The 26,833-nt window shown below is 36.8% G+C and overlaps 3 protein-coding genes across 7 annotated transcripts; 2 read left to right on the top strand and 1 right to left on the bottom strand.

Annotated features, from left to right (window-relative positions):
* The first annotated feature begins 613 nt into the window (after positions 1–613).
* On the top strand, positions 614–6,618 carry LOC113697523 (phosphoinositide phospholipase C 2-like). 2 transcript variants are annotated; one of them, XM_027217182.2, is made up of 9 exons: positions 614–1,162; positions 3,405–3,601; positions 3,822–3,957; positions 4,042–4,287; positions 4,404–4,642; positions 5,099–5,216; positions 5,614–5,766; positions 5,848–5,934; positions 6,154–6,618. In XM_027217182.2, exons 1-9 carry the CDS (start codon positions 842–844, stop codon positions 6,445–6,447), a joined length of 1,791 nt encoding a protein of 596 aa, XP_027072983.2. In that variant the 5' UTR covers positions 614–841; the 3' UTR covers positions 6,448–6,618. The 2 variants fall into 2 exon arrangements, with proteins under 2 accessions (XP_027072983.2, XP_027072984.2); XM_027217183.2 differs by having other exon boundaries at positions 615–1,162; positions 4,410–4,642.
* Positions 6,619–6,776: 158 nt separating this feature from the next.
* Positions 6,777–7,930, bottom strand: LOC113695635 (rhodanese-like domain-containing protein 10). The gene is made up of 3 exons (XM_072055678.1): positions 7,919–7,930; positions 7,230–7,681; positions 6,777–7,059 (listed from the first exon to the last, which is right to left on the bottom strand). Exons 1-3 carry the CDS (start codon positions 7,928–7,930, stop codon positions 6,858–6,860), a joined length of 666 nt encoding a protein of 221 aa, XP_071911779.1. The 3' UTR covers positions 6,777–6,857.
* Positions 7,931–9,196: 1,266 nt separating this feature from the next.
* On the top strand, positions 9,197–25,401 carry LOC113697522 (uncharacterized). 4 transcript variants are annotated; one of them, XR_011816635.1, is made up of 28 exons: positions 9,197–9,843; positions 10,341–10,500; positions 11,101–11,193; positions 11,273–11,387; positions 11,500–11,668; positions 11,855–12,014; positions 12,484–12,612; positions 12,778–13,335; positions 13,540–14,112; positions 14,235–14,303; positions 15,111–15,227; positions 15,306–15,542; positions 16,319–16,366; positions 16,448–16,585; positions 16,760–16,924; positions 17,044–17,106; positions 17,203–17,310; positions 17,396–17,479; positions 17,864–17,911; positions 18,786–18,860; positions 19,811–19,906; positions 20,777–20,857; positions 20,939–21,010; positions 21,688–21,732; positions 21,802–21,885; positions 22,553–22,944; positions 23,030–23,256; positions 24,445–25,401. XR_011816635.1 is itself a non-coding variant. In XM_027217179.2 (28 exons), the coding sequence occupies exons 1-27, from the start codon at positions 9,629–9,631 to the stop codon at positions 23,220–23,222; spliced, it is 3,999 nt and encodes a 1,332-aa protein (XP_027072980.1). In that variant the 5' UTR covers positions 9,201–9,628; the 3' UTR covers positions 23,223–23,256; positions 24,445–25,401. The 4 variants fall into 4 exon arrangements, 3 of the variants coding, with proteins under 3 accessions (XP_027072980.1, XP_071910326.1, XP_071910327.1); XM_027217179.2 differs by having other exon boundaries at positions 9,201–9,843; positions 22,841–22,944; XM_072054225.1 differs by having other exon boundaries at positions 9,201–9,843; positions 22,841–22,944; positions 23,030–23,270.
* The last annotated feature ends 1,432 nt before the right edge of the window (positions 25,402–26,833 follow it).

Genomic DNA, 26,833 nt, shown 5'->3' with positions numbered 1-26,833 from the left:
GGTGACCCACTTGCCGTCAAGTGAAAAACACACACAAAGATTTAAAAAAAAAAAAAAAAAAAGCCAAATCATGATTTAACGAATAATTCCGTCCACACTGTGGAGGATGACTTTATTTGTCACACCTTGTTGTGTTTCACGTTGCAACTAACTAAAAGTTAGCGTTTTCCTAATCCTTCTGGGAGAACCCTGTAGTACGTACTTTGTCTTTTTTTTTTCTTTTCTAGCTAATTCGATCGCTCTCCACTTGTTTGTTCCATTGATTTTATATAGCGGACGTTAAGTACAGCTGCTAGCTAGTCCGGCAATAGTTGTAGGAATGTGGAGGTGCGGTTGTGGAGTCGGAAGAACTTAAACTGTGTTGTAAAGGCTTCAGATTCCCTAATTCGCGGTCCCATGCCAAAATGAGAACATCTGCTGCCAGATGTTTAGCACTTAAAATGTATAACCATCCGCAAATCCAGGGGTTGATATAAATTAACTAACTCGGACTTGTCTTCAAAAAAAAAAAAAATAATAATAATAATTCAGATTTTGACCTAGGATTTACTTATCAGGCCTTACATAATCCTTGCCTTGGTCAATGCTGCTTCCCATACTTCCACCCTACATGTGGTATTGATGATGGTGTCGAGTATTATTATTTAATTAGCCTCACCAGTTTCAGCGCTCCACTTCAGGATGAGACTCTGAGAGAGAGAGAGAGAGAGCTCAGTTAGCTATGCTCGTATAAATAGTCAAAAAGATACCATTAATCACATACATACGCCTTCAGGTTCAGGTTTTCTCGATCGCGCAATCATTTGGAAGGAAGTTACCGCGCGAGACCATCTAGGAAGAGATGTCAAAGCAAGCTTACAAGGTATGTTGCTGCTTCCGAAGGAGATTCAAGTTCAGAGAAGCTGAAGCGCCTGATGAGATCAAAGCTTTGTTTGGGAGGTACTCAGAAAATGGTCTGATGACGGTTGATCACCTGCACAAGTTCTTGAAGGAGGTCCAGGGTGAAGAGACGGTCACCATGGAAGAAGCAGAATCTGCAATGGAATCCATCATCAAAGACCTCAAACATCTCCACGTCTTCCACCGCAAAGTTCTCAACCTGGAAGCCTTCTTTCGGTACCTCTTCGGTGATGCTAATTACCCTCTCATCTCCTCCAATAAGGTCAGTATATACCATGAATGACTTCCTTGCTACCTATACCACCTTCTGCTCTGTGTAGTAGCTCATCAGGAAAATGATCGTTGTAGTTTTACGTGCTGCATATATATCTGCTTGCTGTAGCTGTTTTGTTCTCTACAATTATAATCACGAAATGAAATCTAACGTATCCATTAATTATCTGCTACGCACTGTAATCGGCCTGCAGAAACCCATTAGCTGATATAATGATATAATGAATCATGAGGAGCGTTTGGTTGGATGGTAACGTGGGAAAGCTGTAAATAAGACCTTCCACTTACTAAGAAGAAAGAAAAAAAAGAATCGGAGCGAGTCAGGCTGAGCAGTGTCTCCTTTCCGCTATTGACTGACGGATTCCAGGACCTGTCAAAAGTAGAATTCCAATCTCCTTGCAGAGGCATTGAACATCAACTCCTAAGAAGGCTTGTTGAAACTAATCAAGCTGCCTATGAGGGGCGAATCACAATTGTGGCAAATTGGTGGGAGGCAAAGTTTGAACCTTGCCTCCCACCCCACCCCACCAAACCACCAAAGCCTTAAAGGCTTGGTGGTGGCCATCAGCCTAAGCTGATGGTTGTATTTTGGTTGGTTACTTAATTTCGCTTTTTCCAGAATGCAATTGGACCATTGCCCCCTATTGCTTGCAGATTGGATTAAGCATGTGAGTTAAAAAAAAAAAGAAAAAAGAAGCTTGAGTCATACGCGTAGGATTTTCCATAAAGTAGTATTCAAGAACACTCAACCGACAAGAGGATTCACAACGTTAATTAGTTAAATTAGAAAAAGAAAACAATGTGGGATCAACAACGATTGTTCTGAAACTTGGTTACTTTATAGATTTATTATAAGTCTCTTATAACTTTATATATATATATTTTTTTGAATATTGTCTCATATAATAACTTTACTACATCACTGTCCACCGACAATTGTTTTGAGAAAACAAAGGGTAAAAAATAAAAAAATCCTCTGTGGTAAATCTATTATACAGAAAAACATCCTGCGGTTTTAAAACGTACAACACGACATCTCATGTTTTGAATTAAATTGTAAATATGACGGAATCCATTAAATTTAACGGAAATGACTTATTGGAACTTAAAAAAATTTTATACTTAATTTTTAACAAATATGCTTGTTCTACCCCTTAATTCTCAATTTTCTTTCTCTATAGAATAAACAAATGATTTTATTGAGTTGTCTTTTGCTTAATTATATCAGGTCATTTTTGTCATTTCGTCCATTTCCGTTAAGTATAACGAATTCCGTCACATTCACAATTTAGTTCAAAGTATGAGGTCTCGTGTTGTACGTTTTGAAACTACGGAAGATTTTTCCGTATATTAGATTTACCACATGGACTTTTTTGTTTTTTACCCAAAAACAATTAACCATTGGTTCAGACGCATATGCTATAGTTCCTCCATAATTTTGTTTTATGGTGTCTGCAGTTTTTGGATAATTTGTTGGACAATTGGACCCATTGCAGTAGGATCACTCTGTTACACGAATTCTAGGCCCATAATTTTTAGTTTCTGCATACATTATGTGGACCAACCCAAAAAAAAATGAAAAAGAAGGCTTTGCGGCGCTCTATGTTCCTCCTCCTAGGCCGATATTCGGCTCTAGATCAATTTTACCAAAAATTCTAGCCCTGATTTGTTTTACAGACCATCGTTTTTTCCTATTGCTTGAATCAAAAAGAAAAAATTAACAAAAAAAAAAAAACTATTCACTTGAATCAAAAAGAAAAAGAAAAAAACTATTGCAAATTTTGTTACGATTTAAAACATTAAAAAAAAAAAAAAACTGTTGGTATCGTAACTGGCCGAGTCCAACTGACCGTACCAAATGATCTATCTATGATCTAGCTCTCCTCATTCTTCAGCCGTTCTTAACAATTTGGCAAATGCAAATTTCTTACTATTACTCAACGCTCTGAGAATGCGAATTCGAATGTCGATTCCAGCATCAGGTCACACAATCGTACGAAAGACAGAGCATGAATTCGTAATTCGAAGATGTCCTCTGAAATCTGAAAAGAAGCTACGGTCCATTTTGTATTCAACCCATCTGCATGCATTTTTCTTTTTCGATAGTCCTTGCCTTGGTATCCATTAATAAAGAGCTACTACAACAAAACTCTTGCTCTTATATGATGAGAGCTTATTATTCAGAGTCTGCAAGAAAATGATTTCTTTGTTTTTACTCCCTTTCACCCCAGGTGCACCATGACATGACTGCTCCGCTGTCGCATTATTTCGTGTATACGAGTCACAATTCCTACCTGACGGGAAACCAAATCAGTAGCGATTGCAGTGATGTCCCGATTATAAAAGCACTGGAGAAAGGCGTAAGAGTTATTGAGTTAGATATGTGGCCGAATTCCACTAAAGACAATGTGGATATCTATCATGGGAGGTATGAACCACTGCGAACTTCTCTTGCTTGTCAGAACTATCTAACAGTGGCAATGAAGCTAGTCAAGATCCTCTGCAACATTTAAAGCTGATTCGATTCACCCTTAAATCCAGTTCTATCCTCATGAACGATTTTCCTTTAATTGCTCTCGCTTTCATGGGAGTGCTTGTTCAAGGAGTTCTAATTATGTTACGTTACCGCAAATGTTTGCAATATGCAGGACGCTAACAACACCAGTGGATCTTATCAAGTGTTTAAGTTCGATAAGGAAGCATGCTTTTGTTGCGTCTGAGTTTCCAGTAATTTTAACTCTAGAGGACCATCTCACTCCAGATCTTCAAGCTAAAGTAGCAGAGGTGGGTACAAGTCTTCCCCCTAATTACTTGGTTGATGCTCTCGTGTTTTGGTCTTTTTGTAACCAATTTTAGGTTCAATTGTAGATGGTCACCCACACATTTGGAGATGTACTCTTCTCCTCGGGGTCCGAGTGCTCCTCGGAATTCCCCTCTCCAGAGTCCCTGAAGAGAAAAATTATCATTTCAACGAAGCCCCCAAAGGAGTATCTTGAAACTAAGAGCATAAAGGAGAGAGATGATCACTCTCGCAAGGCAAAAAATTTGTCAGAAGAAGCAGCCTGGGGAAAGGAAGTCTCAGATATTGCAGATCACTTAAAAATCCGCAATGAGGTAGATCAGATATTAATTATCTTGCATTACCTTAAACATCCATGCGGCAAAATCTCGTTCTTTTGGTACACCAAAAAATTATCAGTTGCTGGTCTGGGAACATTCAATGTTTTTAGCTGCAGAACGAACCAGATGATGGAGAATTTCAAGATGAGGAAGATGCTCATGAAGATATTCAAGAGCTCCAGCAAAATGCAGCACCAAAGTACAAGAATCTAATTGCAATCCATGCACGAAAGAGAAAAGGTGGGATCAAAGACTGGCTGAAGATAGATCCTAACAATGTTACACGTATCAGCTTGAGTGAAGAAAAGTTTGAAAAAGCCGTATTATCTCATGGAGGAGATATTGTCAGGTATGGAATTTGTTACTCTAGGATGTGACTATGTTTTGGTGTTCCGGGCTGAGAAGTGAGAATACCATTAGACCAGCATTGTAACTACTCATCACAAAAATTTTTGTAAACCATTTTAACCTTCTCATGGTTCAGCTTCTAATGTTAGAAAGCTTTTTTATTCTTAAAGTAATCATAAGTATGAAAATAAAGTTGAACTTGGCAAAAATGTATACGATGTACTGATTTTTGAGCTTGTTATGCTGACAAGTTTACTTATGAATTCCGCCATCAAGTTCATTCGTGTTCTGTAGTTACGAAATGCCATCTCAATACTGCGGGATATAAAATTAGCCACACAAAGATCATGTACATTTGACTGGTTAACTTTGTCACAATACGCATAGCATCTGGTGCAGAGGAGATAGGGATTCATGTATGACAAAAGCATTTGATTTGGTGATTGCTTTCCTATAGGTTCACTCAGAGAAACTTGCTGAGAATATTTCCAAAAGCTATGCGGCTTGACTCCTCAAATTACAATCCCCTAATCGGTTGGACACATGGAGCTCAAATGGTCGCACTCAATATGCAGGTTCCTTGACAATTTTTGTTATCACTTAACAGTTTAGATATTCAGTTATTTGGGTGGTCCATCCATGCCTCTAGGCAGAAACACGACCTCATCCTTGGCATGATTTTTTATGCACCCAAAGCAAATCGTATCTTGTGAGGCTAGTGACTGAAAACATACGTATTTCTGGGTTTCAGTCAAATAAGCCTTCGTTCTTCTTTGGAGGTGGGAGTTTGTAGATACAGGATATAACTTCGTGTGGAAAGGTTCGAGATGTAACACCCGAAACAAATTGAAGGAACAGTGTGCACTGCAGTGTGAACTCTTTTAGTTGTTACAGGACTCGGACATATGTGCACTGCCATAAATTCTTGTGTATGTTTTCCGTTTTCCAACTACCAAATTGTATCTATGCCAGGGATATGGCAGGTACCTTTGGCTGATGCAAGGATTGTTCAGAGCAAATGGTGGGTGTGGCTATGTGAAAAAACCAGATATTCTACTGCAGATTGGTCCGCACAATGAGGTATTTGATCCTAAAAGGGCTTTGCCTGTGAAGAAGACTTTAAAGGTACATGTCTGCCATAAGTGGTCTCAAGCTATATCTCATGATTTGTAAGCTTTACTAAGATTCACATTGGTTATATATCAGGTTAAAGTTTATATGGGTGATGGATGGAATTTGGACTTCCATCACACACATTTCGACATGTATTTTCCGCCTGACTTTTATGTGAAGGTAACCAGACCCTGGTTTTTAGCAAAAAATTCCTCTTATCATTTGACCATAATTCTTCCCCAGATACTTGAAAATACAAATGACTGTATTCATGCTGCTTTTTGATGACCGGCAAAAAACTAACAACAAAGAAAAATTCATGTCCCCACCTGCCCAAAAAAATAAAATGTTCATGTCCCATGCTAAGTGCTTTGGTGCTACCGCATTCTCCATTTGTAGGTTGGAATTGCTGGAGTTTCTGATGATTCAGCTGTTAAGAAGACCAAGATAGTGGAAGACAACTGGGTTCCGACATGGGAAGAAGAGTTTGAGTTCCAGTTGAGGGTTCCAGAACTTGCATTGCTCCGGATTGAAGTTCACGAGTATGATATGTCAGAGAAGGATGATTTTGGAGGCCAAACCTGTCTTCCTGTTTCAGAGTTGAGAGAAGGAATCCGTGGTGTACCTCTTTACAATCAGAAGGGAGAAAAATACAAATCCGTGAAATTGCTCATGCGCTTTGATTTTCTGTGAAATCAAACATTTGAAAAAATTTCCTTCAGAAGCCACTTATAATTAAGCTGAATAAGGGGGACCTGATCCTCGGTGCAGGCACTGTATATAGGGATTTGTATCTCTTTTTTGCAGTGAACTTTGGTTCACATCTATTAATTCATAAGAAAGCTGCCTTTCCACCTTCTGATACCCCATACTCTCGATCATGTAAAAAATTAGTCTTGTTCATGTGCAAATCATCTATTGGTTGCTCCACTCTGTACTAACCAATTGGTAAAACCCCGAGCTTATTCCATTTAAGCTCCAGTCATGGAGTAATTGACAAAGGAAGGTTAAAGGGACTGCAGTTTGAGCTACAATGTCATCACTCAATGAGCCAAAAAAAATATATATATAGAATTACAGACAAGGATTTGAAGCCTGTTGGATTAACTTTCTTTTCCCACAGCTTGTAATAGAATAAGTAATTTAAGAAAGTAGTACGAGACACCCCCTATCGTAGCAAATTGCAGCTTCTCAGTTCCTTCAACTGCCGAGAAATCATTATCTGCGGCACGACTAAATCCCCCCGCCAACCATGCCAAGTTCTTGTATCCTTCTCCATGTAATCTTGAAGCGGCCATCATAGACCTGATGGTGCAAATTTGAATCAGTACTCGGTAATATGTCAATTTCGCTTTTCCTATTACGAATATATATATACTGTATATATTTCACATCCACAATGAATAATGATGGCCTTAATTTCCAGCTAGTTTTACTCTATATTTCACATCCACAACGAAAATGCTACTTATTACCTTAGACCTTCTCCACATGCTAAGATAATCTTGGCATCCTTATCAGGAAGTTCTCTCTCCACTTGCTTGACAAAGTCGGGATTAATCATGGTCAAGTCTTGGCCGGTCCAGAGTCCGATGTAGCCAAAATGTACCCACTTCTTGAGGAGAGTTATAGGGCTGTTGTCCATGTCCTTGACAAACAACGGCACATGAACTGACCCTGCAACGCGTGCCTTCTGTCTCTCCCACTCCGGCCTAACGTCCAGCAATGCATAGCCTTCCGACTCTATGACCGCGGCAGCATCTTTTGGCAATATGGGACGCACTTCGCCTGACTGTATCAGCTGCAGAGCCTTCCCGGAAACTGCATTCACTCTAATTCTTTTCAAACGTCGAGAGTTGGTGAAGACATTCCCAGTTCTCTTATCTTGAGCCAGAGCAGTTTTACTCGTTTTGGAATTTCTGGAAGTCTATCCTGAATGATTAATTGGTCCCCATTTCCCTCGCGAGGATGGACCTGGAGGCTGGAGCCCGCCCTCAAGTCCTACATATTTTGTTTTTCTCCCTTGCCGTTTTCACTTATGAAGTCTATATATATGTAAAGCATATATTTTTCAACTGCTTCGTTTTGGATTTATGAACATTTACCGTCAAAAGTCATAGATTTCTAATTTAAACTTGAGCTCTAGAGGACTTAATTAAGATACAAAACCAGTCATTTAAACGCAAACTTTCACAATCATTCCCACTTTTTGTATTCGATTTGGTCACTTTCTGGAATTTAATTTTGATTTTTGTATTAAATTTGTATTTGGACCCTAATTAACAAGTCGACAGGGCACTCACTAACAAAATATTATAAAATGAGAGTTTAAATGTCTAAGAATTTCAAAAAGTTGCGGATTAAAAATTGAAAAATTGTGATGTTTTGCTTGTTCTTAAAATATGTGTTGTTAGGGGAAATAATGTGGTTGTGTTAACAACAAATAAACATGAATTAAAACAATTTACAAACGACAATAAAAGCTTACCTCCTTTTGTCATTTAAATGGTTATGATTTGAGGTTGGCGATAACTGATTATTCTAATAAGTGCCTAGCACGAGGTTTTAGTTGTTATTTATTTATTTATTTTTGGTAAGTATATGATTAAAGCCAAAAGGTTTATGAAAATATAGGAGATAGTAAATGTAAGTGTGTATATTTAAAATATTATCTTTATGTATTAAATTAAAAGGTCACTAGAAGGCATTTACAAAAATCCTTTGGAAATTTAGGGTGGGGTAAAGAGTGGATCATAACAAAATTGATGATGATATAAACATTTATAGATAAAAACTAACTCGAGCATTTATCTTTTTTATTAGTTTGGATTATAGTTAGTAAAATATAAAAATGGTAAAATACGAGTGTTATACATACGCAAAATACTTTTTAGAAGTATGATTAAAAATTTGGGGTAAAAATACATCTTCAACAAAATTGTATATATAAAAATTCGTAAGTGAATAATATGAATATATTTGAAAATTACGGAACTAAAGCAGCGATAAATTTTGCAATGATTTTCCAAAGATTATACTATATTTATACTAATTTTAAACCTTTTTATTATTGTATGAGTTGTTAAATTTATTAAAACTAGATCATTTTATTACTCCTACCTCTCATTTGGTACGCGAGAAAGATCAAAATAAAAAGGCCTTTTCTTTTAGGGGCCATTCACACGTATTTCTCATGGAATTATATGTAGGAGTATAAGATCTACAAGAATTATAATATATGTAGCTCTTATTTTTTTATATATAAAACTTAAAAGGCATGCCATTATCCTTACTAAAATTTTAAAATATTTAAAAAAAATTGAAGTATCATTCGTGGTTTAGTATGTGTTTTAAATAATTCGTGGTATATGCGAATATTTTTTGGAGCATTTTTATGGTGTACAAAATATGAAATTTTTGTGAATAATAGATACAAACATGTATTATACGAATATTTACTAACTAGGGCTTGGATGGGAAAAACATCATACGCCAGTGACGCGACGGGGCAGGCGTTTCAAAGCCAGTTTGGTAGGCAAACTGCTAGTCTCGGCTCTCGAGTAGCCATTGAGGGCGCAAACGAATCAACCAAATACTACGGAATACCCAGGCAAGGTTTGTTAAGACGACCAAGAGTAGAGTTTCGTTTCAGACAAGTGAGGAGTGAGGACCTTGGTCCGCTAATCACTCTCCCGCAAAAAGGTTAATTCCCATTCACATCCAACTTATACCAAGTTTCAAACCTCCCACTGCGCCCTCCCTCCGTTCTCCCGTGATTCTAGGCGTCTTCTAATTCACGTTTCTCGGGGCAGAATCAGTGAGACCATCGTTGTAGATGACGTTCTATGGATTAGGGTTTTTTTCTTCGTAAGCAATGGTAGGAATAATGGCGACAGTTTCCAGAGACAAAATCTCGAGTCTCATAAACTCGGTGAAGTTTGACGCTGATATTCCTTCGAAGCTGGAACACTTACGCTCGCTGAGCGACGAACTCTCGAATGCCGATTCTGTCTTGCTCTCCAAGTTTCTCTCCCCTCTTCTGGACCTCCTCTCGGACCGCTTCAGTCCCGTTCGTAAATTCACTGCTGAGTAAGAAATCTTTGTATGTGCGGATGCTTGAAAGGTGTTATGCTCGTGTTCGATTTAATGAAATTGGAGGAAATGCAGGACATTTGTCTAAAGAAACATCTGGAAGTTATTTATAACTGAAATGTTGCTCAACTTTTTTTTTTTTTTTTTCAAGTGAAGGTCTTAGACTAAGACAAATTGACCTTAGAATGTAATTCTTTTCCTTTACTCAGTCCATGCTGCCACTTTAGCATCTGCTACCAGTTTTCATTCATTTTTTGTTACGAGTTGGTCCTCTATAGGATTTTGCATGCGTGGTTCATTGGCAGAATTATGATGACATTGACATAGACGAATTAGGGGTGATATTGGTAGGTTAGGACTCGCATGATGTGATAAGCTGGATTCATATCTTGAGCCAGTGCTGGAGACTTGATTGGCCTGTAAAAGGTTTCCTGTCAAAGGAGGTTAAAGTACTAGACGAGTAATGTGTTTGTGTTGGATTCTTTCCGCTGTAGGATGATTGGCGACATTGGATTGAAGTTTGCAGAATCCATACCTGAAATGGTACCTGTATTAATACCTGTGTTGAAGGATGATACCCCAGCGGTTGCTCGACAGGCTATTAGGTGTGGTATGGAGATTTTTCGCTATGTTCTATTCAAAGTTGCGCTCCAGGTAAATTGGAATTGTATGGGCACACCATTGAGTTTAGATATTTGTCCCTTGCTTGTGGAAGACCTTGATTTAGTTAATTTTTTCGCAGTGCTATGATAGTTGGTCCTACAGTTGCTCGCATTGTCTATCTTCTACCTTGTGGAGATTTTCCTGTCCTCCCATGTCCTCTGGCTTTTATTTCATATGACTTGTTGTTCATTACCATTTTGTATGTGCTGTTCGGTTCAGTGATAGACTCCAAACACTATGATGCATGGCTTTGATGTTTTATACTTCCGCTTTTGAAACCAATAGTCTACTGCTTGGATGGGATAAGTTTATTGCCTATATTTTGCAGATCTTAATTTTGTTTCCTCAGGATATAGGCATGCATATAAGAAGATATTAAAATGAAACAAAAAAAAAAGAAAAGAAGGTAAGTTTGTGTAAGCATTGTCATTGATTTTATTATTCTCTATATTTTATTTTGTCGTACCCGTAATTTTTTGTCTGCTGAGCTCGTTTTAATCACTTATTTGCTGAAAGAAGTCTTCCTCTTGCTGAATCTTCTGTTCTTGAGTAAAATTGTACGTATTGCATATTCTTTTGTGTACTTTGCAGGGAATGTATTCAAACGAGTTGGATACTTCTCTGGAATCATCTTGGTCATGGATGCTAAAGTTTCGCGATGAGATATGCTCGTTGGCATTTAAGGTAAATGAGACTCTAGAAACATGGGATGCACCTATCTAGCCTCTGTGCACTGTTTAACTTGTTCCTATAAAATCTTTAGCCAGGAAGTGATGGGAGAAGGTTGCTTGCACTGAAGTTTATGGAAACAGTTGTTCTACTCTATACACCTGATCCTAATGGCTCCTCAGATCCACCTGCTGATCTAGATTCAGAAGGTACTTTAGATATGCATCTTTTCGGTATGCATTTGCTCCTTAGCCTATCCCTGAAGGCATTTCTTAAGTTACTAAATATGTATTTCTTCTGAAACCTTCTCACCTTCTGCAGCCAGTGTTAAAGAATTTAACATATCATGGCTTCGAGGGGGTCATCCTATACTAAATATTGGAGATTTGTCAATTGAAGCAAGTCAGAGTTTGGGTCTGCTGCTCGATCAGTTGAGATTTCCAACAGTAAAGTCACTGAACAACTTGATTATCATTATGCTTATCAACAGGTAGTTCTTATATCTTACTTTGCTTCAGTTTTGTAATTTTAAATTTCTGTAACTTTTTTTCCTCTTTCACTTCATATTCGTCTCTCAATGTGTGTGCGTGCATGCATGCATCTTTGTTTGTCTGGCTGTCTCTCACTTTTCATTTCTTCTCTTTAACTGCTGTTTCGTTTTGTCATTTTCCAACAGTCTCTCTGCAATTGCAAGTAAAAGGCCTGCATTTTATGGACGTATTCTGCCAGTTTTACTTGGTTTGGACCCTTCAAGCTCCAGTGGCAAAGGGGTGCATCATGCTTTGAAGAGTGCCTTCCTCTCTTGCTTGAATTGTACTCATCCGGGTGCTGTCCCGGTATTTAATTTCAATTTTTATTTTTGAAATGAGCATTCTTGAGTCTCTTGATTGGGATCATTTTTTTTAGTTATGACTTTTTCAGATGTAAATACATTCATGAGTCTTATTCTTCTACTTTTATCGTGTCTCAGTGTTGTCCTGTTTTGTTAATTTTACTGATTTCATGTTCATACCGATTCACTGATTACTTAGCCGTACAATATTGGGTAATAGGCAGTACAGTGAAATGTATAGCGTGAAACCTGCTGCATGTACTCTCTCTCCCTATATATATGTATCATTCTCTCTCCTCAGCCATCAATACTGAAATGGTTCAGTGCTCAAGACTGAAATTCTCTTGACTTTTCTCTTCCTGTTCATTTGGATTAGGATGTCTTCTCAAGTAGTTTTTCAGGTGAATTTGTTTACAGACTTGTGGCTTTGATTTTGAGCATCACTAACTTTAATTGGCTCTTTGACTTTTCAGTGGCGTGATCGCTTAATTGATACTCTGAGAGAATTAAAAGCTGTAGGAGTGGCAGAACATGCTGCTATAGAACTAGCTTCACAAAATAGTGGAAGTTTAGAGAGGAAAAATGATTCTTTAATAACCCAGGTATGTGTTTTGTTGGCTGTAGCCGTGTTTGACTATAGTTAATAACATCTTTATGTTTCTGCATATGTATATTAGTACATAAAAGTAGACTTAAAATCAATCTTTATGGACTGCATTCTTTCTTTCCTTTTTTCAACACTTATTTCTAGGATCAAATTTTTATAGGATCGAAAACCTACAAGCAAGGCCCTTGATGATATATGCAATGACGCCAGCAGGAAAAGAACAGGAATGGAAGAAAGTACTGATCTACTTGAGGATAAAATGTCTGTAAAACGCATGAAATCTGTGCCTGTCACCTCTGATGGATCAACAAATGATTTAAGTTCTGACCAGGGCAGAGTTCCTTCTGGTGGATCTGGGGCTTGTAAAATGGAAGAAGACAGTGGCCCTGTCCAACAACTTGTTGGTATGTTTGGTGCATTGGTTGCTCAAGGAGAAAAAGCTATTGCATCATTAGAGATTCTCATCTCTAGTATATCAGCTGACTTGCTTGCTGAAGTTGTAATTGCTAACATGCGAAATTTTCCTTCAAATCGCCCTCAAATTGAAGGAGATAATGAGCAGTTGTTTGGCAGAGGGTCTTGTCCTGGCATGTCAGGAAGCAATTCTGAGTTTGATAATTTAACATTGCTTCTCACCAACATTCTTTCACAATCTAGTGCTGTCCCACAGAAAGATAGTGGGATGGATTCTCTACCTTCTGCAGCAAATGAGCTTGAGGTGCTTCTGAATCCTCAGTCTGTTTTTCTCTTTTCTTTTTTTGGTATCATTCAATCTGCAACCCTACTTCTCTTATGATGGCCATTTGACTCTGTCTAGAATCTGTTTTTTAACCATCAGTTCTTTATAATTTCTCCACAAACTGCTTTTGTGTTGATTCTGATTGGGCATCATTATTTAAGATCAATATCCCCTTAACTGCAGCTAAGAGGGACCTCGGGTAATACTGATGTCCCTGGTATGAGCTATGTGATGGAAGAGGCTTCAGTGCCTACAACTACTCCAGCTTCTTCAGGTGGACATGTCCCATGTGACACAGAGAATGGTGGTTCAGGGACGCCCTCTGATGTTATTGATGTTGGGAATGAAGAGAGTGAGATACCTGGTCTAGATTTACCAGTTCCCAAGGATGAATTAGTTATTACTTCTTTGGGTTCAACTGAATTGAAGGATGCAAGTCAAGAACAAGTTAGTAGTCTAGCTAGGTCATCACTAGAATTACTTCCTTCAGTGTCAACTGATAGGTCTGAGGAACTTAGCCCTAGAGCTACAGTCACAGACCTAAGCTGTGTCAACTCCTTAAGTGCAACTTCTTCTGGGTTATCGACACAGTTGCTTTTGCCCAAGATTTCTGCCCCGGTTATAAGTCTTAGTGATGACCAGCTAGATAACTTACAGAAGCCGATTCTCTTGCGCATAACTGATACTTACAAGCAAATAGCTACCGCTGGAGGTTCTCAAGTCTGCCTTTCTGTACTTGCTTATTTAGGAGTTAAGGTACTGTGCCTAAGATTTCTTTGTCTGATATATGTTCTTATAATGGTTGTAGTAAGAAGTGCTAGATGTTGTTCTTGAAAACAAAAGGTGCTCAAGATTGTTTCATGTGCTTCTTGATGCAGTTTCCATTGGATTTAGAGCCATGGAAGTTACTACAAACACATATACTGTCTGACTATGTAAATCATGAGGTAATCATACCTTTTGTTGATATATTCGGTTTGTATGTGTCTGGAGACAGATTGGTTCTTGAAATGTTGCACTCTTTTCATTATGCTGTCCTCACTTCGAAAAGCAGATGGCTTGAAGCCATACAGCATATGATTTTTGTTTTTAGGCTGTTATTCCATTGGCACTTTATAACTAGTGATTCTTGCTTGCAAGTTTCTCCAATCTTTACATCAATCACCTTTCCACTTCCTATTCTATGGGCATTAATGATGCAACATGATTTAAATGCATTGCAAATTTTTATAGGTTATTCTTAAGAGACTTCTCACCAAACATTGGAAGTTGTAAAGAATGTATTCAATGATCTTTGAAGAACTTTTCTTTTTCTCTTACCTTTTCTTTGTTTGATTGGAAAGCAGGTACTTTAACCAAGGCCTTATATGGAATATCAGTAATTGGTCATTAACTTTAGTTAAAGGCTGTGTAGCATAGGTGGTATATGCAGTTCAGTGCATCTATTGGTTGTCACTTCTGTCAATCTTCATAAGCCTTCTTTGTTTGGTTGGCTACTCAAATTTTGCTTTGTGGCTTGTACTTTATCTCAACTTTTAGCATGTTCTAATATTCTGAAAACTTATCGAAATTTTTTAGTATGTTTATATGCATATTTACATGTGATCTCTAGCATAGAATAGTCATAAATTTTTCCATTTCCTCCTTTCCAGATATTTTAGCTGTAAAAATTATTTCCATACCTTTTGGTGTCTGCCTTTGTATTTGCAATATTAAAGTTTCTAGTAAGATGGCTAACCAGTGGAAGTTGTCAGGGGCACGAGTTGACTTTGCGTGTCCTCTACAGGTTATATGGTGAAGCAGAAGAGGACCACGACTTTGTTTCCTCAACCACTGCTAAATCTGTATATGAGATGTTTCTTCTTACCGTGGTATGTGATCTTTTCTACCTCTTTGGCCTAAGTGAATGGTAGCTATTTATACCATCTTGTTTATCTTCTAAAATGCAGGCAGAAACATTAAGGGATTCTTTTCCATGGCCTGACAAATGTCTAAATAGATTGCTTGTTGAAGTTCCTTACCTGCCCGATTCCATTTTGAAATTGCTTGAGGGCATGTGTTCCCCTGGTGGCAGTAACAAAGATAACAACAATCCGGAACGAGTTCGGCAAGGTCTTAGTATTGTATGGAGTCTGATTTTGTTGAGGCCTCCTATTCGAGATGCCTGCCTAACAATTGCTTTGAAGGTTTTTCTCTTCTATTGTAACATTATTAGTTTTGCTTTAATATATGCTTCAATGGTTTCCTAATTTATCTTGTTCAAAGTTCTATGAAAAGATTTATGACTTGTATATATGCAGCTCTTTTGTCATGGGCTTTTGGCTTGTAAATGACTTATTTTAACCTTCTTTGCTTTTTTATAATGGAAAATGTTGAAATATGTTTGTAATTATGCTATAATTGATAGAACAGCTCATTATCTCAAAGAAGAATATTGGACAAAGCTGTGCTCAAGTATAATTAGAGGACATCTATTGGCTAAGGATCCATGGCTTAATAAAGCTAACCACACAGTTATCTCTCTCATGCTTTGTTATGTACTTATTTTGTACCTTTTCTCCCCTTTCTTTTGTTGAAAAGCAGAGGTGGTGTTATAAAGAAGCGAAGGTGTTGGTTAATTAGAAGTTAAAATTTCTTACTAAATATGTGTATGTGGTGTAGGATTGGAGAGTGATAACTCTTTTTAAAAGTTCTCTTTAAATTTATTGATTGAGGGGGCGGTTGTATGTTCTACTTGTGCTTGTCTTCTCATTCACTTGAATTTGCTTGATAGTGAAATTGCTGAGTTTAGGGTATTGGGTTTATGAAGCTATTGTGCACATCCTTTAGAAATAGTCCTTTATTTCAAGCTGAAGAGCTTCTCATGAAATCTGAACGGTATTCAGGTTATTTTATTTAGGAGGCTACTAACTATCCTTAAGTTCTTCAGTTCTGACTTGGATTTTATTTTGATTTCTGATAGAGTGCAATTCATCCGGTTGAAGAAGTGCGAGATAAGGCCTTACGTCTGGTATGCTTTGCTCAAGTCACTTTGAATTGAATTTATATTTGTTGCATATTATGTTCGTTTATATTGCTTCTATGTTTACAGGTGGTGAACAAGCTTTATCCTCAGCCTTCAATGTCACGGCAAATAGAAGCTTTTGCCTGGGAGGTGTTGGTATCAGCTGCAAATGCCAATACTGCACTGGAGTCATGTGATGCTGATGGAGCTAATGCTGAATTTAAGGTCTTGCTTTTGAAAATGGAAAAGTGATTTCACGATTTAAATGCAGCTATTTTGTTTGACTTGCATTGCATTTTTGTTGAACAATTATCTAATTCTGCAAATTTTGAATTAATGATTAAATAGCTTGCTTGTGTTGGAGTAATTTGATGATGTGTAGAAGCCATTTTTATTCAGGATTCTGATATGGGAAAACCATCAAATGAACTTCCTGTTGTTGGTACCTCTTCCAAAGGGTTATCAGCAGTCACCGATTCATTTTCAATATCTGAAAGTATATCGTCCTCCTTACTAGCTGAGGGGCAGCGACGCATGGCTCTGTATTTTGCAATTTGTACAAAGGTGTAAACTTAGTTTCGTTTCAAAAATTGCGCCACAGAAATGAACTCTATGTGAGTATATTATAGATTGTTATACGTCTCTTCTTACACTCATTGTACGTATTCAATTTTGATGCACAGAATCACTCCCTCTTTCGCCAAATATTTGTTATTTATGAGAGTACATCCAAGGCTGTAAAGCAGGTTTTGTACAATCTCAAACTAATATATTATAATTAGGCATTTTGTGTACTTTTTAACAAATTTATTTAGATGTTCTGACCCAATTGTGTGTTACAGGCAGTATTACACCACATCCCAAAGCTTGTTCGAGCAATTGGCCCGTCGCCTGAGCTTCTTCAAATCTTACCTGATCCACCAACTGGAAGCATGGAGCTTGTGATGCAGGTTTTTAGATTTGTGAATATTCTTAATTATAGAGTACTGAGTAATAATTTTTATAAAGTACGGCTCAGTCTTGATGATCTTCCAGGTTTTACACACATTGATAGATGGGACAACGCCTTCCTCGGAATTGTTATCTACCATTAAGAAGTTGTATGATACTAAAGTAAAGGTGTAGAATTTAGCTCTTTTCCTAGTTACTTCTAATCTGAATTCTTCTTGTTGCTGTTTTATTTATTTCTTCTTTTTCTTCTAAGGTGGGGGAGTTGGGTGATAGGGTTGGTCAAAAGTTGGAATTCTTTGAGTATATACAGAGAAATAGCTCAATCCTTGTACTTTACATTTGCAATTCTGCTTTGTTAAAGAGGGACATGTGCACACTAATGGCATGGTAGCATTTCCCACATTTTAAATGTGTTAATTCACTGGTGATTGCATACTATAAACTTTATAAGTACATTTAGTGCTTTATCCTTCTCTGTTGAGATGCCCTTTTTAGATAAGTGATTTTTGCCTTCACTCTGTCACTTTGCTGATTTTTCCTATCTTTATACAGGATGTAGAGATTCTAATTCTCATACTGCCATTTTTGCCAAAAGATGAGGTCTTAATTTTCTTCTTTACATTCTGATTTCTTTTTCTTCCATTTCATATTTATGCAGAGTTTACTTTTATTTATGGCCCTTTGGAATTGCCTACTTGAATAACTTTAAGTAATTCGAGTATTTTAACATACTTTCTTTTTACAGATCTTGCAGTTAGACACGGGATCAGTTATTTTTATCTGGGTCTATGTACCCAAATGAGATCCTTTACCTTTAAATGTCAGCTAACTACCACATGGCATATGTATTAATCACCAGGACAAATCTCTGTAACCACTAGTGATAGAATTTGAACTTTGGTCTGGCTTTTTTGTATGAGATTAATAGCTGTGTGTTATTTGGAGCTTAGTCATGTATTAATCAGATGATTTGTAGTGTATCATACATGTGATATTTATGTAAGATATGCATTGAAACCAAGAAAATTAAATTTTGATGTGAAACCATCATCTAATAAGATGCAAGATTTGCTCATAAGCTATACAACTATATTCTAAGATATGCTTGGGAAATTATTAAAGATGTTTTAAATTATTAATATTGACCTGTCAAAAATATCACGACTAAATTTGGTAGTAATCAGATTCATTCTCTGTGTGGGCGTCTGTGTCTCTCCAATTTTTTTTTTGGTTTGGTCAATTGACTTAGTTACACTGGAATTGAGAAGATTAGAATCAGGGTAGTGTATGAACATGTATGACTTTCATGGAAGGCTTTGTTTTATGGTCTACTAGCTTATGCAATGCAAAGTGTCCATCAAGCTGTTATAGATAGAGACATAGAAATTGTGATAATACCATATATATTTTCTCCCTAGTGACTTGAATTTTGCCTTTTGTGCTTCCCTATAACTGGTTATCTTCTATTTTGAAGGTTTTGGCAATGTTTCCACATCTCGTGAATTCCCCATTGGAGAAGTTTCAGCTTGCCCTTGCACGTGTGCTTCAGGTATTGGTGATTTTTTTTGTTATGTTTCTGCTGTTTTGGTTCTATGTTGTTCTTGTACATCTCTATCTTTTTGATAAGTGGTATGAGTTCATTCTAAACCACCCATTTAATGGGTAGCTTTCTGAAAGAAAAGGAGAGAAAAAAGTGCTTGTGCACAGGTACGTAATGTTTCTTCAAGTCAAACTCGCCCTTGAGCGATTATTAAATTGAAGCTTTTCATGACACTTAGGCCTTGTTTGGACAGCAATTTTCCAAAGAAAAATTGCTACGTTTTCCGTGAACATATTTCCCAATCACCTTTTTACCTCACATATATCAAATTGCTAGTGTCATTTTTCTACAAAAAATCCAAAAAAATGCAATCCAAACAAAGCCTTAATTTTCCGTTAGCAATCATGATTAGTAGTGGTTGGCATTTTTTTTTTTAGTTTTAATTTCTTAGATATTCTGTCTTTGTTCATTCAAGAAGTCATAACATTATGAGCTGGTTTAGTAATCATCTAAATGCATTGAACTTTTTCTAGATAATCTAATTAGTTTAGGGATTTTTTTGCGATAACTACTTTCCTACTCTGATAGTGTATACATCCAGGTTTGCATGTGTTATGCATCCAGGTTTGCTAGTGTGTACGTTGTTAGTGTACGAAAGACTCCTTTTTTTAACACATGATATTTACAGTTTTCTTATCTTTATCCTCAGAATCTGGTCGTGCAAGTGTGAACTTTCCTTTAATAAATATGTTGGAGACTTTTTCATATTTATACCCTGGATGTGTTACATTTTGGATCATTTCTCTTGGCTGTATCTTGGATTTAACCTAGAATTTACTATCTGACCCTTGTCTTAGTACCTTTTTGGGTGATTTTTGAATTGGTTGTTTCTTCCATATGGCTGTTAATTTTACTATGCCACCATTATGTAATGATTTTGACAGCAACAATTTGAACAGGGGTCTTCTAGTTTCTGTCCGGCAATAACTCCAGCTGAAGCTTTGATTGCAATCCATGGAATTGATCCAGAAAGAGATGGGATCCCTTTGAAGAAGGTGCGGAAGCTTATACTTTTCTTGCATGATTTACAATACAGTTCCTGGCAGCATCAGTTCATCACCTTGGCTTTAGGACCCCATATGTGAATCATATTTTGTTCTACCATGTGTTTAGATGCTTAGTCATGCTGTTGTGGTCTTTTTGTCATTTTTGTTCTGGTTAAGGGCATCATAGAAAATCTTTGAGACCCACCCTATCTGAAAATAGCAGCACATTAGTCACATGATATTAGGCTGAGTTTCAGTCTGCAAGAACATCACACAACTAATTCCCTGGACCGTTTAAAACAAGCCTAAAGTAACATCAAATATCCATGGTGTCTCTTGGATGTTATAGCATAGTATTTAGTGGTAAATTCATCTTTTGCACATCCAATGCACACATTCGGTTGATATACTGTTGCACTTATCTGGTGAATAATCCTAAAATGCCTTTCTGTTCTGAGTTATGGTAACTTTTTCTTTTAATTCCTATATAAGCTCTTTTTGTTATTTGTTGTACTATTACCATATATGCTATTCCATATAGGGTAACCTTTCCCACAAAATACAAACACTGCCTTAAAAGTGGAAACTTCTTACCTGCAAATTGCACTTTCTTTGACAGTAAATATCAGTATTTTTCTTCCAACCAAAAAGAAAAAAAGAACTATTCTATTTTTCTATCCTCTTCCTCAATCCTGTATTATTTTGCTAGTCAGGGTATGCTGTTTATCTATGTAAGGGAGATTCCTATCTTTGTCTATTATTTTACAAGCTTTACATCTGTTCCTCATACCTTCAAAACTCAAAAAAAGGACATTTTCCAATACTGCCCTAGCCTATCTGAATAAAGTTGCTTACTGAAGAACATCTTTCTAAGAACAGGTTACGGAAGCGTGTAATACTTGTTTTGAGCAGCGACAGATCTTCACTCAGCAAGTTCTTGCAAAGGTCTTGAATCAATTGGTATGCAGAACTCCTAACTCCACTCCTTTTTTCTTACCCTCCAAACTACGTGGCTTCATTCCTCACTTGATACTGCTGCAGGTTGAGCAGACTCCCCTTCCCCTATTATTTATGCGCACGGTGCTGCAGGCAATTGGTGCTTTTCCATCACTGGTAAGATGATTTTTAGTGATTAAACTGTTGCAGAAAAGTATTTTCTGTATCATATACTCTGCCTGCTGATCTGCAGCTGAATTAACTTGTGTATGATAGTCCCTTTTGAGTAGCCAAGACTTAGGAGTTGATTTCATGTGGGGTCTTGTACACTATATTCAACTACAAAGATTGGTTTTTATTAATATTCAAGTTTGATAGCCCACAAATATTCAAAAAGCATGATAGTTTTAAGCATTTTGCCCACAAGAATGAGCAAATACATTGTGTTTATATCCTTTGAACTTGAGGCATTGTATGTTTATTTGGAATAAACCATGCATTGATTTTTAAGAGTGGTTTGTAATTGTCAGACAACTCAATGAGATTGATGTTGGGAAAAGTGGTGGATACGCTGTGCTGATTATCTTTGTAAATGTAGATCATGTCCAGTGCTGTTCTGACCAGTTCTACCGAGGGATCTTCTATGTGTCCGACTATAATAGCTAAAAACTGAGATCTTCTATGGTTCCAACTATGATATTTTACCTAAAGGATTATTGCTGTGATTTTGTGACTCTAGCTAGAATCTATTATAGGATATGATCCAAAGTCATGGTTAATGTATGATAAGTTCCATCTTTCGTCAAGTATCTCATAATCTCATTGGTGGCTTCCTTACCCTAATTGTGTTTCAGGTGGACTATATAATGGAAATCCTTTCTCGCCTTGTACAGAAGCAGGTAAAAAATTGATCATGGAGTTGTTTCATGTCATTCTTTCTGGGAACTTATTTTCCTGTTGTCTGGCAGATATGGAAGTATCCAAAGCTATGGGTCGGATTCATTAAGTGTGCTTTTTTGACAAAACCAGAATCTTTTGGTGTCTTGCTTCAGGTACTGTTATGTGTAGCAAAACATTAAGTTCATGCTTCATGTAGCTCACTAAACTATATTTTCTTTCAACTAGTAAATTTCTACTTTGCTTTTTTTTTTTTGTCTGTGTGACTAATTAGTGTGTGTTTGGGGGTTATGATAATTAATTTGATCTTGCAGTGCTAAACCAATTGATAAATCTATGTGTTTTATAATTAGCAGATACAGGTATTTTGTTTGTGAATTACCTGCTAATGGTGTGCCATTCCTCATCATCCTCTGATGTACTTGCACAAACTTTATCTTATAAACTTCCTGAGCTGGTCTAGATATATAAAAGATATGGATGTGGCTGACATTCAATGATGAATGATCTGGAAGTGACTGTAATAAGAAGAGTTTTGCCAATTCAGAATTGATTCTGTTCAGTTGTATTATTCTTTTTTTTGGGGGGGGGGGGGGGCGTGGTGGGTTCTAAATCTTGTGCTACATCATGTATTTGACTCTGCATTCTTCAGCTGAGCAGGTTGCTTGTCAGGCTATCAATTTGAACTTTTTTTTGCTAACAAGCCATCTGTTGTAGAATACAAAATTGGAAGAAGAATAGTTATCAACAGCTGAAAAATGATTGTTTACAAATTCGAGTTGCCATATGCTTGATTTTTTCCTCCCCCTGCTTTTGAAGCAGATATTCGCTAAAAGGAAAAAATTTTGAGAAGACAGTATATGTAATAGAGCTCTCCACTGAGATATGGTTCTTCCTTGGCTTCAATTATCTGTATTTTCTTCATATCTTTAAAATGTTGTAGACTCTTGAAGTCTTGACGATTATGCTGAGACTGACCTTTATGGTTATTTAGTAATACTTGAATATTGATTAGTTTGGTCCAATATTTGTAGTTGACTGCAGTGATTTTATCAATTCTTGTCATACTGTGGGCTCTGGATGTGATGTTAGATGCTTTCGCTTTTTCAGCTTCCACCAGCACACCTGGAAAATGTATTACATAGAACGCCAGCTCTAAGGGATCCCTTGATTGCACATGCTAGCCAACCACATATTAAATCATCACTCCCAAGGTTCACACAAGTTACCTCTGTCGTACTTATAAATTACATTTGTACTTATTCTGACTAGGGAATTGAATTGCTGTGTTATGAGCAGGTCTGTACTAGTGGTGCTAGGATTAGCTTCCGACTTTCATAATTCAGATTTGACAAAACCAACCCATTCTGAGACAGGAGAGTTGGGCAAGTCGGAACATACACACTCAAGTCATGCTCAAAGTGAAGAGACTAGCAAGTCTGATAAGGAGGTGGTGACTGACAAGTCAAAGGAATCATCTGATGCAACTTGATCTGAGGAAGATGGCAAGATGTGCCTCTTGCATGGTGCGTGTATTCAGGTTTAAAACCATTTTTCATTTTTCAGTGGTCACTGGTTCATCTACTTCCCTGCACCATTTTTCATTTGCCGCGAATCCAGACAGTTTGCTTGTAAACGTGTATATAATAAAGATGTTTACAAGTTTACTTTGCAATTAGAGTTTCTTCCTTGATTTTTTTTCATTCTGAATGCCACCTAGCGACTTTTGTACAAGGTGCACGTATCTAATAAGGAGTAATCCATAAACATAAATCTGAATATCTATGTCATCCTAAAAATACTGAAAAAGCTACTGTTATCCTCTTAGAGATGAAGTCTAAAATAACTGCAAAGTCCAAAACCCTGTGATTCTTGTTCTCCAACAATCTGTTTATGCTACAAATTTAATTATGGATCTGAGGAGCACAATTTAGGGAGATAACTAATTCTCAAGTTCTGTCAATTCTCAAGTTCTGTCCCCCACCACGAGGGGCCAAGAAATGAATGAAAAGAATATCAAATAATAATGAGGGAAAGTAATCTTAATGCAAGTGTGGCACTTGAATAATGTTGAGATTTCCACATAAAAAATGTCAAGAAACATGTAAAGTAAAGCTTCAAAAATTTGCCATTTTGACATGAAAGGTCAACTGTGACAGTACAAACTCTTAGTGGGTTATAACTTTTACTCTGGTCCTTTTCCTTTCCAACCAAAGATATAAATTCTGTGTTGAAGATAACAATCACGTGGTCGGTTTTGTATTTTGTTATTCAGTAGTCCACTTTTATTGATGATCGAGTTAGTGCTCACTTGTAACATATAATTGCATGATTTGCAGTTTAAAGTGTTACTTGAGAAGAGTAGTTTGTATTGGGACTGTGCTTAGATAGTGCTATGTATGAGCAAGTAGCTATGGTGAGAGATTTTTATCTAGTTAAGGGAAATCAATAAGAAGGAAACAGCTGCATCAAAAGTTTCACTGAGAGAGGTTTAGGGGAGATCATGGACTATAGTTTGGGTGGTACTATAGACAATTTGCTCATAATCCAGCGTTATTGATACTGAATCAGACTAGCATATTGAAATGTTCTCTGGTGAATCTAGTGATGGTTTTGGTACTCAGATTGTATTCTTTTTACTGGTGAAGTTCTATTAGCCTTTATTGCTATTTTTGGTTTTCTAATTGCTGCATGTTCTGCTACCTGCATTACAGTTAATTGCAGCATGCAGGAATCGTGTAAGGCAGGCCAGTTATCCCAAATCTCTGCTTTCTTGTGCTCTGAAAAGTTGTCTGCATTCATTTGGTGATAAGCTCAAGATCTGCAGCTATCTGTTGGCTCAATCTGTTGATTGGATCTTGAATTTTATCTGGAACATCTCTAATAGGGGTGAAGAAGAAACATGTGGCTAGGGAAATGCAAATCTTTATAATGGTTGGTAGAATTTCTTTTGGTTGACTTGCATGGTTTAAATCTAATGTCGCTAGATATGTGGACTACTGCTACTTGAATTCCCAGAGTTTTAGATGCTGTGGGATGTAGTCCAAGCGGTCAATCTTACAGCACATCAGCCTTGTTTCTTGAAATTATCTCTATGCTGCTTCCCCCTAAATGCTCTGAATGTTTTATGATTGCTGTTCCAGTGCTCGAGGAAATTAAAAAAAGAGCTGCATCATTTTCTGTTCTTTATGAAAATTGATGGCTGCTCACATGTATTTGGGAAATTAACTTCTGCCAGATAATGATTATTAGTTATCTCGGATTTGGGACAAAGTTCTACAACTTCTGCTTGCAGTTTTGCCGGAGCAGTGTAGGGTTGCATATCAAGAGCGAATTCTCTCGCTCATCAGTCCAGCCAAGTGTTAGAAACGCTGTTGTGGTCATTCGGCAATCAGCTTTGTTTTCTTCACGTGATGTTACAAATCCAGCTGCATTCTGTAGGCTTGTTTTTGGATAGATAGGCCCTGTTTAATGGGAATCACTTGGGCAAACTGGGTTTAAGCATATGGCACACGTATGATGCTTTTATGCGCGTGTATTTTTTGTGGGCTGTGTATTGTGTTAGAAGTGAAACTTTAGCCACCTAAAATTTTCCTTTGGTTGGCAAGATCACTTGACCTTGCTAACAGATTACATCTTACGAAGAAATAAATGATGACATGCCTCTTCAATTGAGATGTTTTCAGAAGGTGTCGTTCAGGACAACTCTGCTGCTGCTCGGAGCATATTAGCAACCATGCCTTCGCTAAAATCTTCTTATCTCAACGAAATAGTCCGCAGTTGCAAGTACGCTGATCTGGAACCTCTAAATTATGCTTTAAGCAAGGATTAATGTCATAAAATTTTTCCTACACAAGTAAATAAAAGTTGTGTCTCATCAATCTATCGTGAATGCACCAGGCACACTATGATCTAAGATCACAAAAAAAAAAATGTAAACATTCGGAATTTTAAGAAATCGGGAGAGATCAGGAATAAAATTATGATTATATTGAGAAATTGATTTACATTTAAACACTACATATTCATAACTCTCCAAAATTACCATGTCTGTGATCTTGATGTTTTCCTTGTCATACTTGAATGTGAAATTCTAGCAGAGATTTCTCTCTATTGATCTTTTCATTTATTTATATCTAAATCCATATAATATTAGAAAATTATGTAATTGTATCATTAGTTTTCTTTGATCTGTAGATCAATATAGTACAAAATGATTTTTTTAGAATATTTTGATATTCAATTTACATGAAATATTTGAACGGTGAAAAATGGGCCAAAATTGTGAAAATTTTGCAATGATTAATTAGACAGCAGAACCAACTTGGTCTATTTTTTGTATGAAATTTTATGTATAACTAATACAAGTAGTGAAATATATTACAAATGATATTAATTTTTGAAAAGTGTTGTGAAACTAATAAAATAAACTCCCAAAGTAGGGATTGAAATAGTAGAGTGAGAAGAAGAGATATTATTATATTTACTGATCAAAGTACTTCCAGGTTTCAATGTTACAAGGTTACAAATGCAGTAGGATTCACCCCTATATATAGGTGATCCAAGATCAAAGGTACATGAACCCTATTAAGTACTAATACATGAATTTAGTACATCAAGTACATCCATAAATGAGTTCATCCAATGTACCAATGAATCTAGGGTGAATACATGTGACTATCATCTTGAGAATACAAACGGACATCTTCATCTTGTAATCCTTCTTGAGAATATCAACGGACAGCCACATCTAGAGAATATCAATGGACATCCACATCTTATCATTATTTCATAACAAAAAGAACTTTTTAAAATTAATTTAGTAAGGTGCGACGGAAAGAAGTTCTCTCTAACACAAAAAGAGGAGTCTAATTCAAAAGGTTACTTATATATGAAAAGTAAATGGCCAAAACGATCATTAAACAATTTAAAATGGTATGGGTTGGCCGTCGAACCATTTTTTGAGTGAAAAAAGTCATCTCAACTCTCTAAAACAAGCTTTTAGAATCATCTTGACCAATTTAGCCGGTCAAACCAGCCAAAAGAAAAAAAAAATGAAACTTGACCTAGTATTATAAGTTTTCAAAGGTATAAAATGTCATA

This window comes from Coffea arabica, chromosome 6e (genome assembly GCF_036785885.1).
Source record: "Coffea arabica cultivar ET-39 chromosome 6e, Coffea Arabica ET-39 HiFi, whole genome shotgun sequence".
NCBI classification, from domain to species: Eukaryota; Viridiplantae; Streptophyta; class Magnoliopsida; order Gentianales; family Rubiaceae; genus Coffea; species Coffea arabica.
This window is presented reverse-complemented; position numbering and strand designations above follow the sequence as displayed.

Bases quoted from the DNA above. Each gene is read 5' to 3' on its own strand.
- LOC113697523 (XM_027217182.2), top strand. From the start codon at position 842: ATGTCAAAGCAAGCTTACAAGGTATGTTGCTGCTTCCGAAGGAGATTC. The intron at 4,288-4,403 runs GTAGATCAGATA...CAATGTTTTTAG, and splicing joins ACTTAAAAATCCGCAATGAG to CTGCAGAACGAACCAGATGA. The intron at 5,767-5,847 runs GTACATGTCTGC...GTTATATATCAG, and splicing joins CTGTGAAGAAGACTTTAAAG to GTTAAAGTTTATATGGGTGA.
- LOC113695635 (XM_072055678.1), bottom strand. The intron at 7,060-7,229 runs GTAATAAGTAGC...TTGCACCATCAG, and splicing joins GCATGTGGAGAAGGTCTAAG to GTCTATGATGGCCGCTTCAA.
- LOC113697522 (XM_027217179.2), top strand. From the start codon at position 9,629: ATGGTAGGAATAATGGCGACAGTTTCCAGAGACAAAATCTCGAGTCTC. The intron at 12,015-12,483 runs GTATTTAATTTC...TTGACTTTTCAG, and splicing joins CTCATCCGGGTGCTGTCCCG to TGGCGTGATCGCTTAATTGA. The intron at 16,586-16,759 runs GTCTTGCTTTTG...ATTTTTATTCAG, and splicing joins GAGCTAATGCTGAATTTAAG to GATTCTGATATGGGAAAACC.